Source organism: Rana temporaria, chromosome 7 (genome assembly GCF_905171775.1).
Source record: "Rana temporaria chromosome 7, aRanTem1.1, whole genome shotgun sequence".
In the NCBI taxonomy this organism is placed as follows: Eukaryota; Metazoa; Chordata; class Amphibia; order Anura; family Ranidae; genus Rana; species Rana temporaria.
The window spans coordinates 4,674,579-4,694,262 of record NC_053495.1 but is presented as its reverse complement, the minus strand read 5'-3'; the positions used below and the strand labels follow the sequence as shown (position 1 = coordinate 4,694,262).

Here is a 19,684-nt window from a genome sequence, read left to right as displayed (position 1 = left end):
TGCAAGTCTGCAGAAGGACCAGCTCCGTCAGACCCAACATCTGGGTCAGGTCAGCCAGACTTTGGCCCAGGTGGAGCAGAGCCTGGCCTCCATCAATGAGTCTGTCAGTGAGGTCAGCACAAATTGTTTGGCCCTTATAAACTGTTTTGCAGAGCTGCAGACCGCCACAAAAGGCGTGGCCCTTGAGGTTAGTGGCCTGACCCAGGCTGTCCAGGACAACACCCAGGCTGTCCGGGCCAATACGGCTGCCCTCACTCTGGGCCTGACCAGGATCGCTGTGGCCTTGGAGGGCAGGCCAGCAGGTGGGCAGTCACCTGGGGAGGCTACTCCTTCCCCTGCCTCCCCCCCATGAGGATCCTCCTTCCCCTGCCTCCCCCTCCATGAGGCTCCTCCTTCCCCTGCCTCCCTCCCCCCCCCCGTGGCCGTGCCTGTGGCCGGCCCAGGCGTAGCTCACGACGCCGCCGTTAATTTTGGTTGTACTTTCTTTTCTTTTTTTTATTATACTGTGATTATGATTTGGTTTATGTGTGTGAATGATGTATGAATGTGGGGGTGACATTCCTGGTGAAAAAGGGTGTCACCCTCAATTTTGGTGGATTAGGGATCCCCAGGACCAGGGGGAAGTGATCCCAGGTCCATGTGAATGGTGTATGAATGCACAGTGACATAATTGGAGCCGTGGCGTGGCGTTACTGCTCCCTAATACCGTGTTTTTTTGTAGGGTCCAATCCAATTAGATGTGCATGTGATGTGTCTGTGCTAGGGACCACAGTGGGTGTGCATGCATGCATTCTCATTGTGCCATGATTAATGTGTGTGTTTACTGTGCAAAGATGCATTCTGCGAGGCGTCTCCTGGCTGCTGTTCCCTCAGAAGAGGGGGTACCCTCGGTTACTAAAGTCACTAGTATAGTTATGAGCATGGATGCCCCTGGCATGTTGGCATAAAGATTGTTGTCCTGCAAGTGTGTGTGCTCAGCTCTTCCTTAATGGTGTTGCTTTAGCTGACATTTACACGGCTGGAGCAAAGTTAAGGCTGCTTTTATAAGGTGGAACTTTACTCCGGGAAACTAACAGAAGCGCACAGGGCGTAGCCTACGCCGCACACACTTAATTTTGTGGATCGCCGTATCTCCCTCATTTGCATCTTTGCCTATCAAAACAGTGGTGTGTCTAGCGTATTTTGCGCTCAAAGATGCGCCGGTGTAATCATTTTACGTCGGATGGAAAAAAATGGTTCTCAGGCGTATCTTGTTTTGAGAATCAGGCACAAAGATACGCGTGGAGCATCTTTCAATTATGTCGCGCATCTCGACATACGTCGGCGCAAGTGCTTTGAGAATCAGGCCCGTTGTGTTTACACTGACATCTTCCCGATCTTCAGCTCTGTGACCCGATCGCAGGACACCGGCGGCGATCGGGGTCCCACGGGCACGGTCACGGAACTCATGGCAGAGTCGCGAGCGGGCCGGCGGCGGAGCGTGCACGACCACATAAATTAAAGGGGACGTACCTGTACGCCCATGTGCGCAGCCGTGCCATTCTGTCGACGTACATCCTCGTGCTCCGGTCGGGAACGGTTAAGCAACATTATATATATATATATATATATATATATATATACACATTCACTATATATAAAGTGGCCCAGATTCACAGAGAGCGGGCGCACATTACGCCGCCGTAGCGCAAATAATATACGATACGCAGCGCAGAGAGGCAAGCATGGAATTCACAAAGCCAGTGCTCCCAAAACTGCGCTGGGTTTCGAAGGCGTAAGTCGGCGTAGGTGGAAGTGGGCGTGAGCCATGCAAATGAGGCGTGACCCCATGCAAATGGTGGTCCGAGCGCCAGACAGATATGCATCACGAACTGCGCATGCGCCGGGACGTGGACGCATCCCTCTGCGCATGCTCACAACCACGTCGAAACAACTACCTAAACTACGCCGGATCACTGCCTACGGTGTGAACGTAACCTACGCCCAGCCAGACACACGTCCAACGTAAACTCTGTAAAATACGCCGGCTTGAGTTCCCTGGTGCAGACCTTTGCATGTCTGCTACTGGGTTACACCTCCTTTATGGGGCTTAACTTTACGCCGGACGTACGACTTACGCGCACATCGCGTAGCCTGCGTCGGGCGCACGTACGTTCGTGAATCGCCGTATTTTTCTCATTTGAATAGAAAATCAATGGGAGCGCCACCATGCGTCCAGCCTAAATATGCGCCCACGCTACGCCGGCGTAGGCAAGTTACGTCGGCAGGATGAAGCCTGTTTTTAGGCGCATCTCAGTTTGTGGGTCCGGAGCACAGATACGACGGCGCACATTTGCACTTACGTGGCGTATCTTGAGATACGTTGGCGTAAGTGCTTTGTGAACCTGGGGCCAAAGTATGTGTAGGGAGAGAATGCACTTACCTATGTACATAGAAATGTTGAAATACATCATAAGTAACACGTACTTGACTTCTAAAGAAGTGCATATGAAGAAATGAGAGTCACTACATCTGAAATCAGCACAATGAGGAAGTAAACAATTGCAACTTTCGGTCATTGTGTAGAGAAATTCTAGAGAAGTGATTACAGACATCGAGCTCCTGATAAGTGACCTTTCTTCCCCCTCTCCCTACTTCTCTGAAAATGAGCCATCCAACCAGAGCCGGGGCAAGAGGTGGGCAGGAGGGTCGGCTGCCCTTTGGTGCAATGTTTTTTTTGCAGGCATAGGGGTGCCCTGACCCTAACCCTAAGGGAAGGGGGTGGGGAGCACAGTTTGGCATCTTTGCCCTGGGCACTGGATGATCTTGTCCCGACACTGATGGCAGCACAAAGCTGTCTGGGAACAGCTGCGGGAAGTGGGAGCCAGTCACATCAGTCTCTGTACCAGAGGAGCTTACACTCTAATGTCCTCTCACAGTCACACGCTATTAGCCGGATTCAGGTAGACTTACGACGGCGTATCAGTAGATACGCCGTCGTAAGTCCGAATGCGTCGTATCTTAAAGCGTATTCTCAAACTGAGATACGCTTCACTGTTGCTAAGATACGACCGACGTAAGTCTCCTACGCCGTCGTATCTTAGCTGCATAGTTACTCTGGCCGCTAGGGGCGTGTACGTGGATTTACGCGTTGAATATGTAAATGAGCAAGATACGTCGATTCATGAACGTACGTACGCCCGTCGCAGTAAGATACGCCGTTTACGTAAGACATACGCCGGTGTAAAGATAAACCACCAAAAAGATGGCGCAGCCCATGCAAGGTATGGACGACGGAACAGCTGTCGTATTTTACGTCTTTTGCGTAAGCGTACGTGAATGGGGCTGGGCGTAGGTTACGTTCACGTCGAAAGCATTGAGCCGACATCGTTATGTAGGGAGTATTTGCGACATGATTCTGAGCATGCGCGCGCATGCGCCGTACGAACGGCCCTCATTTACATGGGGTCACGGTTAATTTAAATGTAGCCCGCCCACTACATGCCTACTTTGAATTAGGCAGGGTTACGCCGGCCCATTTGCGCTACGCCGACGTAACTTAGGGAGCAAGTGCTTTGTGAATACTGGTCTTGCCTCTCTATGTTACGTTGGCGTTGCTCAAATGAGCTGCGCTATGCCGGCTTAAACATACGCCGATGTATGTGAATCTGGCTATATCATTATACATGTATATAGCTCTGACATATATCGTAGTGTGTATTCCCCCTCCCCCATGCTGTGAGGTAGGTTCTTGGCTCCGGAAGTGGCCATGGATTATGTAGGGCGGCCAGTTCTGATGGCGGGTCGGAGTTCGGGTTTCCAACACCAGCGCATCCTCCATATTGCAGCAAGTCCTAACACAACATGACGGCCATGGGCAGCCCCATAGAATTGTTTATTTGGCCCCTGAAATAATATTGTACTTTTTTCAATGCACAATTCCTACAAAAATAAATTCAACTATTTGTGAAGTCAATTCAGACTTTTGTATCGGCAGTAACAGGAACTTTTCATGGCGAATCTGCGTTCGGTTTCCAATCCTGCTTTATGCATTGCCGTACTTCAATAGTCCGCCCAGACAGTATAATCACCTGCTGACCTGGCGCCATCCACAGGCAGCTTTCTTCATCAAAAATGGAGTGCAATGCAATTTTACTTCAGATAAGGGCAGGGCTGGACTGGGACAAAAATTTTCTGTAAAGACTGTTCATATGTTAAATAAGGCTGGCTTTTGAAAGGCCTTTAATTGTGTCATAACGCTGTCTACAACCTATTGATGCTCAGAGGTGTTAATAGGTGTCAAACTGGATGCAGACGAAACGTCTGCCTAGGAAACTTAGTGTGTGAAGGTGGTTTGTTGTTATGCAGTTTAAGAAATGTGCAGTGATTAGACATGATAATTGTCGGTCGGTGCCGACCTGTCTAGAATGTTTTAGTAATTAGCCTTAGTGTGTGATTAGGGGGGGTGGAGATTTCATTGTTGCTTTAATGTCTTGGACTGTATAAAAAGCTGAGAAGAAAACCATTAAAGTGTTGTTCCAGCAGTAAGCTTGGCATGTGTGGATTATTGGGCGATCCCAGGAATATCCCCCCTTGTGGAATATTGGGGTGATTATCTTTATGGGAAGAAGGGAAGACTTTGACGGGGATATCATTGTAATACCGTCACAGATAACATAAATGACCAACAATCACACAAAAAAAGAAAAGCATTAGTTAAACAGCCAAAGGCCTAGGAGATGCAGTATTCAGGTAACGGTTCGGTGGCGAGGCCTCCACCCCCACAACGAGTAAGCAGACCCCTGACCACCGAGTTTCAAAATTTAGGACTAAATTGTCCTCCGAGGAGGAGTTATTAGGCGCGCAAGCAGATCGACCAGCTCCCCGGACCACACACCGATGATAAGCGCATGGAGTCAAGGGCGAGCCAGGTGGGTGCGCGCGGGGGGAGACTACTCGCCTTCAGCTGACCTCCCCCCGCAACTCGCCCCCGCCCAGGTCCTCCCAGGTCAAGGCCTCCACCCCACGGCGACACAAAAGCGTCATACCCCAGAACTGATCCGGGAATCCCATGGTGGCAGACTGCCCAAGTCCACCGAGCCGGCTGGCCCGCCCACATCACACCCGTCACCCAACAGGTGGACCGCCCTTAGACAGACGGCCCTGGCAGATAAAAACATGATAAGAAAAAAAAGGGGGGACACAGAAAAGAGAGAGAGAGGGAAAAGAAAGGTTAGAACATACGTGAATTCCCGCGTCCAGTTCCCCCCCCCCCCCCCACTCCAGGCCCCATCGGCATATCGGCACATACTCAGTAGCTAAAAGAAAAATGAACTACTCGTCCCAACTCTCACTATCAGCTAAATGACTGTATGGTTTCCTCTGGCATCAACCCTCGTGTCCAGTCTTGTGAAGTGTAAGAAGACAATGACTTTCCCACACTGTGTCTCAGAGAAGAACTAACACTGACTGGGAGATTTTGGTAGAATCAGGGAATGTCTAGCTAAGACTACACTAACTAGCACTAAACAGGAGGGGAGGACACAGGGAGATAGAAAATCAACAAGTTGTAGTGGTCCTAAACAACCACTGGATGTCAGCATACAACAGAACCACAACCTGATACAGTTAAGTACAACAACAGAAAAAATACATATAGGTGAGACAAAACAAAAAAACACAACACTACATAATATCGGCATATATCATTTGTTTCGGCCCACATAATGCATGTAAATGTGCAAAAATCCAGCATGTCCCGTGTTCCACACTGCAGCACATAAACGTGAAGAAGATCTTTATATCACTAGAAGGGTCTTCATCAGGAGGAGGGAGGTCCTGATCCCTCTATATAGATATTTATATCACTAGAGGGGTCTTCATCAGGAGGAAGGAGGTCCTGATTCCTCTATATAGATCTTCATATCACTAGAGGGATCACCAGCAGGAGGAAGGAGGTCCCGATTCCTCTATATAGATCTTTATATCACTAGAGGGGTCTTCATCAGGAGGAAGGAGGTCCTGATTCCTCTATATAGATCTTTATATCACTAGAGGGGTCTTCATCAGGAGGAAGGAAGTCCTGATTCCTCTATATAGATCTTTATATCACTAGAGGGGTCTTCATCAGGAGGAAGGAGGTCCTGATTCCTCTATATAGATCTTTATATCACTAGAGGGGTCACCAGCAGGAGGAAGGAGGTCCTGATTCCTCTATATAGATCTTTATATCACTAGAGGGGTCTTCATCAGGAGGAAGGAGGTCCTGATTCCTCTATATAGATCTTTATATCACTAGAGGGGTCTTCATCAGGAGGAAGGAGGTCCTGATTCTTCTATATAGATCTTTATATCACTAGAGGGGTCTTCATCAGGGAAAAGGAGGTCCTGATTCCTCTATATAGATCTTTATATCACTAGAGGGGTCTTCATCAGGGGAAAGGAGGTCCTGATTCCTCTATATAGATTTTTATATCACTAGAGGGGTCTTCATCAGGAGAGAGGAGGTCCTGATTCCTCTATATAGATCTTTATATCACTAGAGGGGTCTTCATCAGGAGGAAGGAGGTCCTGATTCCTCTATATAGATTTTTATATCACTAGAGGGGTCTTCATCAGGAGAGAGGAGGTCCTGATTCCTCTATATAGATCTTTATATCACTAGAGGGGTCTTCATCAGGAGGAAGGAGGTCCTGATTCCTCTATATAGATTTTTATATCACTAGAGGGGTCACCAGCAGGAGGAAGGAGGTCCTGATCCCTCTATATAGATCTTTATATCACTAGAGGGGTCACCAGCAGGAGGAAGGAGGTCCTGATTCCTCTATATAGATTTTTATATCACTAGAGGGGTCACCAGCAGGAGGAAGGAGGTCCTGATTCTTCTATATAGATCTTTATATCACTAGAGGGGTCTTCATCAGGAGGAAGGAGGTCCTGATTCTTCTATATAGATCTTTATATCACTAGAGGGGTCTTCATCAGGGGAAAGGAGGTCCTGATTCCTCTATATAGATTTTTATATCACTAGAGGGATCTTCATCAGGGGGAAGGATGTCCTGATTCCTCTATATAGATCTTTATATCACTAGAGGGATCACCGGCAGGAGGAAGGAGGTCCTGATTCCTCTATATAGATCTTTACATCACTAGAGGGGTCTTCATCAGGAGGAAGGAGGTCCTGATTCTTCTATATAGATCTTTATATCACTAGAGGGGTCTTCATCAGGGGAAAGGGGGTCCTGATTCCTCTATATAGATTTTTATATCACTAGAGGGGTCACCGGCAGGAGGAAGGAGGTCCTGATTCCTCTATATAGATCTTTATATCACTAGAGGGGTCACCAGCAGGAGGAAGGAGGTCCTGATTCCTCTATATAGATCTTTATATCACTAGAGGGGTCTTCATCAGGAGGAAGGAGGTCCTGATTCCTCTATATAGACCTCATTTAGAAAACTGTGTCCAGTTCTGTTGATCTCACTTACATAAAGATATTGATCAGATAGAACGAGTCCATAGACTGAGAACACAAATGCTGAAAGGTCCAGGCCTGCCTCCAACTAACTGGAAGAAAGTTCTAAACTAGAAGGTAATATTTTACAGAGGGGGGGGGGGCGGAGACTCGATGGACCACTTAGTAGTTTTTCTGCTATGACCTATCTTTTTATTTTTATGTTTCTCTTGTGTCTCATATGATGTCATATGTATCAGGTAATGTAAATTGTTACTTTGTGTTTATAGAAAGGTACTTTGAGGATAGTCATCTTTTGTCCCCTTACTGTTTATGGTAACATTCCAGCGAATGCACAGTCACACTGTATCCTTATTTTATCTATTCTCTGGAACAATTCTCTGTCCAGGTAGCACTGGGCGGGGCGACCCCTTCCTCTCGACTGGTTCCACCCTCAGCAGAACTCCTATATAAGAAGAGGTAGAAGTGCACCTGATCACAAGATTGTCTGATAAAGAAGCAGAATGGCAGATAATGTGAGTATGAGCATCTATAGTTGCTGGGTGAGGGCAGTGGATGGTATAGGGTTGATGGGCGAGGGCAGTGGATGGTATAGTGTCGATGGGTGAGGGCAGTGGATGGTATAGTGTTGCTGGGTGAGGGCAGTGGATGGTATAGTGTTGCTGGGCGAGGGCAGTGGATGGTATAGGGTTGATGGGCGAGGGCAGTGGATGGTATAGTGTTGATGGGCGAGGGCAGTGGATGGTATAGGGTTGCTGGGTGTGGTCATAGCTTAGTATAGGGTTGCTGTCTGTTGGTAATGATGGGTATAGTGTTGCTCTGTGGGGGCAGTGGTGGGCATAACATTGTTGGGTGTGGGTAGTGGTGAGTATAGTGTTGCTGGGTGTGGGTAGTGGTGGGTATAGTGTTGCTGGGTGTGGGCAGTGGTGAGTATAGTGTTTCTGGGTGTGGGCAGTGGTTGGTATAGTGTTGCTGGGTGTGAGCAGTGGTTAGTATAGTGTTGCTGGGTGAGGGCAGTGGATGGTGTAGTGTTGCTGGGTGAGGGCAGTGGATGATGTAGTGTTGCTGGGCGAGGGCAGTGGATGGTATAGTGTTGCTGGGCGAGGGCAGTGAATGGTATAGTGTTGATGGGTGAGGGCAGTGGATGGTATAGGGTTGATGGGCGAGGGCAGTGGATGGTATAGTGTTGATGGGCGAGGGCAGTGGATGGTATAGGGTTGCTGGGTGAGGGAAGTGGATGGTGTAGTGTTGCTGGGTGAGGGCAGTGAATGGTGTAGTGTTGCTGGGAGAGGGCAGTGGATGGTATAGTGTTGCTGGGCGAGGGCAGTGGATGGTATAGGGTTGATGGGCGAGGGCAGTGGATGGTATACTGCTGATGGGTGAGGGCAGTGGATAGTATAGTGTTGCTGGGTGTGGGCAGTCGATGGTATAGTGTTGCTGGGCGAGGGCAGTGGATGGTATAGTGTTGATGGGTGAGGGCAGTGGATGGTATAGTGTTGATGGGCGAGGGCAGTGGATGGTATAGTGTTGATGGGCGAGGGCAGTGGATGGTATAGTGTTGATGGGCGAGGGCAGTGGATGGTATAGGGTTGATGGGCAAGGGCAGTGGATGGTATAGTGTTGATGGGCGAGGGCAGTGGATGGTATAGGGTTGCTGGGTGTGGTCATAGCTTAGTATAGGGTTGCTGGCTGTTGGTAATGATGTGTATAGTGTTGCTCTGTGGGGGCAGTGGTGGGCATAACATTGTTGGGTGTGGGTAGTGGTGAGTATAGAGTTGCTGGGTGTGGGTAGTGGTGGGTATAGTGTTGCTGGGTGTGGGCAGTGGTTAGTATAGTGTTGCTGGGTGTGGGTAGTGGTGAGTATAGTGTTGCTGGGTGTGGGTAGTGGTGAGTATAGTGTTGCTGGGTGTGGGTAGTGGTGAGTATAGTGTTGCTGGGTGTGGGTAGTGGTGAGTATAGTGTTGCTGGGTGTGGGTAGTGGTGAGTATAGTGTTGCTGGGTGTGAGCAGTGGTTGGTATAGTGTTGCTGGGTGTGGGCAGTGGTTGGTATAGTGTTGCTGGGTGTGGGCAGTGGTTGGTATAGTGTCGATGGGTGAGGGCAGTGGATGGTATAGTGTTGCTGGGTGAGGGCAGTGGATGGTATAGTGTTGATGGGCGAGGGCAGTGGATGGTATAGTGTTGATGGGCGAGGGCAGTGGATGGTATAGGGTTGATTGGCGAGGGCAGTGGATGGTATAGTGTTGATGGGTGTAGGCAGTGGTTGGTATATGGTTGCTGGCTGTGAGCAGGGGTTTGGTATGGGGTTGTTGGGTGAGGGCATTAACATGTAAAGGGTTTATGGCTGAGGGCAGTGGTGCACATAGTGAGGCTGGGTGTGGACAGTGGTGGGAAGACCGTTGCTGGGTGTGGACAGTGGAGGGTACAGTGTCTTTGGGCTTGGGTAGTGTTACGCTTGCGTTTATCTAGTAAGGTTACTTTGTGGTATAAGCAAAGGGATCGAAGCCCCCGCAGCGGTCCTCGTACCCCCCTCCGGCCGGCGACATCTCCTCCGGAGTGACTTTCGGGTATCGCGGGCTCCGGCGCTGTGATTGGCTGGAGCCGCGATGACGTCACTGGCGCGCATGCGCGTGGGAGCCACCGATAATGCCACAATCACTGAAGCATTGGCACATACAGTTTGCTTTAGTGCGCATGTGCCGATGACATCGCCACATGCAGGGGACAGGGGATATCTCCTAAACAGTGAACCTTATTATAGGCTTACTTGTAGCAACAAGTGGTTGTAAAGGGTTTGTAAGTAGCTTCGGGATGACAAAGGCAATCAGTAATGAGCAATTATAGCACTCAATTATGCAGAGAATGGTAAACACTGAGTAGTTGAAATATGCAAATAGGACTCGCCGGTGGGGAGACTATGGCTAGAAAGGTTTTTACTCCGGGAACCCCAATCCTATAGTGAAGGGTTAAATTCTAGTTTGTCAAGTTCACACCATACTACCAACACTAGAGGGAGAAACTAACCAGTCTGCAGTTATAAAGTAAATGTCCACTGCATCCATGATATCATAGCCATCACCTGGCTACCCCCCTGTAACGGATCATGGACTATGCTGCCGGGACAGTTATAATCTTCATGAGGACTACAAGGAACTGCATGGCTTGTCACAATTGGATGTACCACATTGTATTCTGAGCTCAAAGGGTTAACTGGACAAAGGGTCTGTGATGGTATCGGTATGATATCCCCGTCAAGCATTCCCTCCTCTCCATACAAGAACATCACAGGATTCCCCACACATGAGTCAAGACTGGATGCTGGAACCAAGACTGATTTATTGACACAAAAACTCAGCTTATATGTGGTTACAGCCTGTTAGGAACGCCCCCCTCACACAGTGGGGTTTCCCATACAGATTATAGGAGACAAGTCGGAGCCGACCCTGCAGACACGTTTCTTTAGATAAAGACATCACTGGAGTTAATTACTACACTGAAGCAATCAGAATAATTAACATACTACTTCTCTAATCATTTAGCCTGATGATACAATACACATCTTTTAAGGGTAAACACAGATCTTCTTTACACAACACAATAGATCAATTAACGTTTAGAATAGTGAGGGGACATTAGCACGTCAATAACCTGTCAGAGGAATGAATCACACATGAAATTCCTTTCTACCTCTACCCATGGCTAGCAGGGAGCAGTACACTGAGACATATAGGCAAATGTATCACAATGGCCCCCCTTTTGCTCCCTGCTCCGGCAAATCCGGTTGGACCTTCCCTGGTCCAGTAGGGTTGACGGGTTCAGAGCTTTTAGTCCGAGGTTAACTCCATTTGGCATGACTGACCTCCCTTGACAACTGCTTCAGACTCAGGTATGTCACCGGGTCGTCAGATCACACGCCGGTCAGTCCCCAAGTCTTTGTGCGATCTGCAAAGTCACCAGAAGTCAGTGTGAAGACAGCGAATGGGTCTGTGCGCCGCCGTCTAGGTGTCCCGCTATGGGAGGGGGCAGGTTATGGCTCTGAAGTGACAATCACAGGAGATTCATAAAAAGGAAAAGTTATATTTGTTGTAGCACTGGTGCTCAGAGTCCGGGGGGGGGGGGGGGAGAGAGGGGACTCAGAGCCCCATAAGGTCAGCCACCCCCTGCTCCCTCCGCAGCCGCCGGTTCTCCTCTTGGAGCTTCTCCAGCTCCATCTCCAGTTCATGGAGCCTGGGGGGGTCAGCCTGCTGTGACCTCAGGTGGTTGTTCTCCTCCTCCATGCGGCTTATGCACTCCTCCAGCTCTATGTACTCACGGATCAGATCCTGCTTGCTCATGTCCTGCAGGCTCTCCACGTGGTCCTTCATCATCATGAACTGGGTGGTGGTGTAAGGGGCCACCGGTGGGCCCTTGGCGAACATCTCGGCCCGCATCTGGGACGCCCGCTGCGACTCCCTCTCCTCCAGTCGCTTCTTCTCCTCCCAGGTCCGCTGGTTATATGACTTCCAGGACCTCTTCTTCTTGAAGGATGGCCGGCGGTGCCTCTTTCTGCCCAGCTCCCTCCAGGGCCCCTCCGGCTCAGGGCTGGAGCCCATGACCAGCTGACAATGGTGTTCCCTGTTGTCCGTAATAGCAGATTGTACCATGAGGGCTTCGTAAGGGGTGCCCAATGGTTCTTCCCGACCCCGCTCCTGGGGATCCCAAGCCGAGTCTACACAATGGGCTGCTGCTGGTGGGCGGTACCCAGGTTGAGACCAATTTGACCTGGTGTTGTCATTCATGGGGCAATTCTGCTTGAAGTGACCCAACTGTTTGCACCGGAAGCAGCGTTGTTCGTTGTCCTCCTGGCGTGGATAGCGAGGGCTAGATTTCACCGGTCTGTTAGGAGGTTGGTATCTAGCGGCTGGTGGGTGTGAGGGCGCCGTTGGTCGTGGAGGTTGTACCCGTGGTGTGACCTGGTTTGTCTTGCGAGTATCCGCATATTCATCCGCCAACTTCGCGGCCTCTGGTAGAGTCATGGGCCTGCGATCTCTCACCCAATCTTTGACATCCGTCTGGATGTGATTGTAAAATTGCTCCAGGAGCATTAGTTGCAAAATGTCCTCTGTGGTGGTGGCCTGGCTGCTGTTAACCCAGTTAGAGGCCGACAGGGACAGCTGGCATGCCCACTCCGCATAAGAGTCTTTCGTGGTTTTGCGTGAGTCCCTGAACTTCTGTCGGTGGGACTCTGGGGTTACTGCATAACGAGCCAGGAGAACTTCTTTAACCCGGGCGTAGCTATGGATATCCTGATCTGGCACGGTCCGGAAAGCATCAGAAGCTTTGCCTGACAGTTTGCCTGACAATATTGCAACCCACTCTCTTCTAGCTATTCGGTGCAGGTTACATTGTCGCTCAAAATCCGCCAGGTAGTTATCAATTTCACAGTCCTTTTCATCAAAAGCTTTAAAAGCGCTAAACGGAATCTTCCTTGCGTCTGCTGTGCTGTACTCACTGTTCGGAGAAGGTGCGGCTGCTTGTTGGACTGCTGCCAGTTTTAACTGTAGTTCTGCGTCCCTTATTTGTTTATCCTCCTCGGCTAACAGGTCCATCACTTTCAGCACCACATCCGGCGTTGGGTTTGGGCCGAACCACGCTAGCTTCTCTCTCATTAGCTTGTTGGCTGGTGATTCCTCCTCCTGAATCACTGGTGTATCCATCTCTTGTACTGCTGGCGTTGCTGCAATCCCGTCCTCCTGGTCTATCTCCATTGATTCCGCTATGATGACCCGCTTGGTTTTGTTGCTAGCAATCCTTCCAGTAGTTCTTCCAGTGTCTGCTTGGAATCCGGGTGTGAAGGAGAGTAGAAGGGAAGATCCCGCTGCTGCCAACCAATTTGTGATGGTATCGGTATGATATCCCCGTCAAGCATTCCCTCCTCTCCATACAAGAACATCACAGGATTCCCCACACATGAGTCAAGACTGGATGCTGGAACCAAGACTGATTTATTGACACAAAAACTCAGCTTATATGTGGTTACAGCCTGTTAGGAACGCCCCCCTCACACAGTGGGGTTTCCCATACAGATTATAGGAGACAAGTCGGAGCCGACCCTGCAGACACGTTTCTTTAGATAAAGACATCACTGGAGTTAATTACTACACTGAAGCAATCAGAATAATTAACATACTACTTCTCTAATCATTTAGCCTGATGATACAATACACATCTTTTAAGGGTAAACACAGATCTTCTTTACACAACACAATAGATCAATTAACGTTTAGAATAGTGAGGGGACATTAGCACGTCAATAACCTGTCAGAGGAATGAATCACACATGAAATTCCTTTCTACCTCTACCCATGGCTAGCAGGGAGCAGTACACTGAGACATATAGGCAAATGTATCACAGGGTCTCTTTCATTGCTGAATGCTAATGTCCCCTTCGCATAGCTAATGAACTCTCTCTCTTGTGTAGGTAAACAGCCCCCCTGCGAGGTGTCTGCTGAGGGGGATTATGTGTGACTGATAATTGTTTTAAAGGTTAATTGAATTCTATTGTCTGATCAAGTTAAGGAGCCAAAACGGCTAGCGGCTGATTGGCTCAAGGGAGTGTCATTGTTTCAAAGTGTGTGTATTGAAGTCCCCCCTGGGGGGGGGAGTGTCATTTGTTTCTGTACAGTTGTAACCAGATATAAGGAGGAAAAATGTGGCAAATAAAGTGAGTCTGCTTGACCCTTCAAACGTAGCCCGTCTCGTTTCTTGGAAGGGCGTTCGATGGGATATACCGGCGGTACCTGCATATCGCAGCTTGCCAGGGAAAAGGACGTCTCCAACGGCTGAGACCCTCACACTACTTGGGTAGCCGTTACATTGGTGGCAGCAGTGGGATGGTCCTTTTATCCAAAGAGCAAGTGCTGAATGGAGTCGCAGTACGCCAGGCTGAAAAGATCCACACTATTGGAGATTCGTGGTAGGAGCGCCAGCAACAGACCACGGAGGGAGCTGATAGCTGAACTGCTGGGGCTGGACGAAATGAATGGATCCATGGAAGGAACGGAGCCCCTTGCACCGGTCAGCAAAGAAGATGTAATTACTGGGATTGTACAGCGGAGATTATCCTTGTATCCAGAAACGTCCGTGGAACTAATCAACCAGCTGTTCCGGGAAGCAAGGGAAGAGATACAAACGAAGAGGGGACAAGAACTGGAACTGGTAAGAGCGAGACAGCCCATTACACCTGCAGTTCCTACCCCCCCACCTGCTGCTACAGGAAAGAAAATACCGTTCACTGCATTTAAAGCTTTTGTAGAAAGTGAGGAGGAAATCGATGGATATTTGGCGGACTTTGAGAGGCAGTGCTCACTACACCAGGTACCACCAGACCAATGGGTCACTATTTTGTCGGGGAAATTGTCGGGCAAAGCCAATGAAGCCTTTCGGGCTCTTGCTCCAGAGGATATTTTACAATACCAGCAAGTTAAAAAGGCGCTGCTAACCCGATACGCCGTAACTCCAGAAGCCTACCGCCGGCGCTTCCGGGAGTCCAAGAAGATGGCTGTGGACTCCCACATGGAATGGGCCAACCAGTTACAAAGGGTGGCATCCCTTTGGGTCCAAGGGTGCAAGGCCAACACCGGGGAGGAAGTATTGCAGCTGTTCCTAATGGAACATTTCTTTCAAGACCTGGCCGCAGACATACAAGACTGGGTACGAGATCGCCGTCCCGCTAACTTAAACGAGGCGGCTCGGCTAGCAGATGAGTACGCGGAGACAAGGAAAGTAAGCCAGGGTACTATGCGGCTGGCTCAGAAGGTAGAACCGCGTACTCCAACCGTCACCCCACGCCCAGAGTTTCGGGCTCCAGTCCCACCACGTCCTCAGGGGCCTAGCAACTACCCCCGGGATTCGCCTAGGGTGACGTGCCATCACTGCAGCGACACGGGACATATTGCTCGTTATTGCCCTTTGAGAGCTACAAATAACAATTGGAGACGCACAACACCCAACACAGAGGTCACTCCATCACGTCCCTCTGCGGCCCACTGCCTGGAGACCGAGGGGGGCCCTGAGGAATGTCTGGGAATTTGGTATGAGGCAGACCCAATACAAGCGGCCTCTCCGGATAACCGTCAGCATCACCGTCAGGAGGTACGAGTGAATGGACAAGTAGCACAAGGCCTAAGAGATTCCGGGACTACTATCACTCTGATTCAAAAACATCTGGTAAAGCCAGAGAACGTGTCCACTCGCACAGTTGCCGTCCGGGTCGCAGGGGGTGCTGTATTTCGCGTACCCACCACCCGGGTGCACTTAGACTGGGGAGCCGGGTCAGGAAAGACCACAGTTGGTATCATGGACAACCTACCTGCCGAGGTGGTGCTGGGCAACGACATTGTCCCTCTGACTTCGGCTTATTTACCTACACCTGCTGCTGCTTGTCCCGTGACCACCCGCGTTGCTGGAATCAACCCGCTTGCTGCTGAGAACCGGGTAAGACTACCTTCCCCGACATGTACTGTAGATCCGGCACAATATCACAGTCTAAAATGGGAATGTGACAAGTTGGCCAGTGAGAAATCAGAGATGCAACGACACTATGTCACGTATTATGAGATGTCCCGGGGCTTGAACATTGAAATGCACAAACAGGCGGAAATTGTCAAAAGATTAAATGGGATTTGCATCCAGGTGGTGCCGTATCTGTCCCAAGAGCATCAGCAACAGGTTTTGGGAGCCATTGAGAGAGCAAAGCAAGTGACTGTTCCAGAACTGAATTCTATTATTCACCGTCACCATCAGCTACCGACCTGGTAAGCCAATGGGAAGGCCGACGGACTGTCCAGGCAAACGGAACTTTTACCCTAACAGCAGACCGGACATCCCCAAGTTGATCCGAAAAGGATCAATCCGGGTCTGCCGGAGTGTTCCACAAAAGGGGGGCAGTGTAACGGATCATGGACTATGCTGCCGGGACAGTTATAATCTTCATGAGGACTACAAGGAACTGCATGGCTTGTCACAATTGGATGTACCACATTGTATTCTGAGCTCAAAGGGTTAACTGGACAAAGGGTCTCTTTCATTGCTGAATGCTAATGTTCCCTTTGCATAGCTAATGAACTCTCTCTTTTGTGTAGGTAAACAGCCTCCTGTGAGGTGTATGCTGATGGGGATTATGTGTGAGTGATAATTGTTTTAAAGGTTAATTGAATTCTATTGTCTGATCAAGTTAAGGAGCCAAAACGGCTAGCGGCTGATTGGCTCAAGGGAGTGTCATTGTTTCAAAGTGTGTGTATTGAAGTCCCCCCTGGGGGGGGGGAGTGTCATTTGTTTCTGTACAGTTGTAACCAGATATAAGGAGGAAAAATGTGGCAAATAAAGTGAGTCTGCTTGACCCTTCAAACGTAGCCCGTCTCGTTTCTTGGAAGGGCGTTCGATGGGATATACCGGCGGTACCTGCATATCGCAGCTTGCCAGGGAAAAGGACGTCTCCAACGGCTGAGACCCTCACACTACTTGGGTAGCCGTTACACCCCCCCCCCCCACTAAAAACCTTTGGTCCCCAAAGACAGAAGACTGTAGTTCTTAGAAATGGTGGGTGCCAATTGGTTAATAACAAAGTTGAACTAGCAGTAAAGCATTTCAACCAAAACATATATTAGCAAATAACTGGCTTAAAAGAAGGAGTCATCAACAACAATTTACACAAATATAGGAATGCAAAATTTATTTGGCACTTGACATGTACCTCCTTAGGTATAATAAACAAACATTCAAAGTATCACACAATCTAAAAAGAGGCTTGTTTTAAAAACAAATGATCTCATTGGTTGTCCAGGATAGTATCGTCCAGGTCTTGAGATCTGTATCTTTGTAGCCAACACGTTTTACGGGCTGACCCGCTTCGTCAGGGCCTCAGATCTTGTCAATTACTGTGATATTGTACAAAAAATGTAATAATCCCCCCTCTATTATACAGGGTGTAATAATCCCCCCTCTCTATTATACAGGGTGTAATAATCCCCCCTCTTTTATACAGGGTGTAATAATCCCCCCCTCTCTATTATACAGGGTGTAATAATCCCCCCTCTCTATTTTACAGGGTGTAATAATCCCCCCCTCTATTATACAGGGTGTAATAACCCCCCCCCCTCTATTATACAGGGTGTAATAATCCCCCCTCTCTATTATACAGGGTGTAATAATCCCCCCTCTATTATACAGGGTGTAATAATCCCCCCCCTCTATTATACAGGGTGTAATAATCCCCCCCTCTCTATTATACAGGGTGTAATAATCCCCCCCTCTCTATTATACAGGGTGTAATAATCACCCCCACTCTATTATACAGGGTGTAATAACCCCCCCCTCTATTATACAGGGTGTAATAATCCCCCCTCTATTATACAGGGTGTAATAATCCCCCCCCTCTCTATTATACAGGGTGTAATAATCCCCCCCTCTCTATTATACAGGTTGTAATAATCCCCCCCTCTCTATTATACAGGGTGTAATAATCACCCCCCCTCTATTATACAGGGTGTAATAACCCCCCCCCCCTCTATTATACAGGGTGTAATAATCCCCCCTCTCTCTATTATACAGGGTGTAATAATCCCCCCTCTCTATTATACAGGGTGTAATAATCACCCCCCCCCCTCTATTATACAGGGTGTAATAACCCCCCCCCCCTATTATACAGGGTGTAATAATCCCCCCTCTCTCTATTATACAGGTTGTAATAATCACCCCCCCTCTCTATTATACAGGGTGTAATAATCACCCCCCCCTCTATTATACAGGGTGTAATAATCCCCCCTCTCTCTATTATACAGGGTGTAATAACCCCCCCCCCTCTATTATACAGGGTGTAATAATCCCCCCCCTCTCTATTATACAGGGTGTAATAACCCCCCCCCCCTCTATTATACAGGGTGTAATAATCCCCCCTCTCTCTATTATACAGGGTGTAATAACCCCCCCCCCCCTCTCTATTATACAGGGTGTAATAATTCTCTCCTTTCTCTCATACAGACGTTCAGACCTGGTTACTACATTGAGGTGGAGGGCTTCATTCCGGTGGACTGTAAAGCGTAAGTCCTGGTTCTAGACTTCTTATTATACAATATACATCTGTTTTCTGTATAATACTGGAATTTTCCAAAAGTAGTAAAGTGTTCTCTGTGTACATCCTACTGACCCCCCGCTGGGAATTTGGGGTGTGGGGGTCCCTGAAATAATACCGGACATCAGATTGTTTTGCTCAGAGCAAATTTATCTCTGCACAAAGGTGCAGATGCTGGAACGCCCCGCCCAATCCGGGACTGTTGGGAGGTATGCTATACTGACACACTATACTATACTCACACTATACTGACACACTATACTATCCTCACACTATACTGACACACTATACTATATTCACACTATACTGACACACTATACTATACTCACACTATACTGACACACTATACTGACACACTATACTGACACACTATACTATACTCACACTATACTGACACACTATACTGACACACTATACTATACTCACACTATACTGACACACTATACTGACACACTATACTATACTCACACTATACTGACACACTATACTATCCTCACACTATACTGACACACTATACTATACTCACACTATACTGACACACTATACTATATTCACACTATACTGACACACTATACTATACTCACACTATACTGACACACTATACTGACACACTATACTATCCTCACACTTTACTGACACACTATACTATACTCACACTATACTGACACACTATACTATCCTCACACTATACTGACACACTATACTGACACACTATACTGACACACTATACTGACACACTATACTGACACACTATACTATACTCACACTATACTGACACACTATACTACCCTCACACTATACTGACACACTATACTATACTCACCGTGACGGATCTCAGATACCCCAGGTGGGCACATCCGCCAGACCTGTGTCTCCTGTCCTCCAAACGCACCCGCAGCCTGCAACCTCGCCATAACCAGCCCTTAACCCCTCAATCACGAGACAATCCACACAGGTGTTGAGGGTTAAACATCCAGAGCTTAAACTGTTTATTAAATTCCAAGACATACAGTTACACAGAGCTAGGGACATTCCCCTTAGCCAACAACCAATGGGAACTGAACATTTGTACATTGAAACAGTCTACAGATACCCAATAAGTTTATGGTAAGCAGGCAGCCTCAAT

At 48.5% G+C, this 19,684-nt stretch overlaps 1 protein-coding gene across 1 annotated transcript in view; it reads left to right on the top strand.

Annotated features, from left to right (window-relative positions):
• Positions 1–7,838: 7,838 nt before the first annotated feature.
• Positions 7,839–19,684, top strand: part of LOC120944949 (galectin-1-like) — a 28,985-nt gene continuing 17,139 nt past the window's right edge. The window contains exons 1-2 of the mRNA XM_040358724.1: positions 7,839–7,966; positions 18,468–18,526. Of these exons, the coding sequence (XP_040214658.1) occupies positions 7,955–7,966; positions 18,468–18,526 (71 nt within the window). The 5' untranslated portion in view covers positions 7,839–7,954. The remainder of the gene's footprint in view (positions 7,967–18,467; positions 18,527–19,684) is intronic.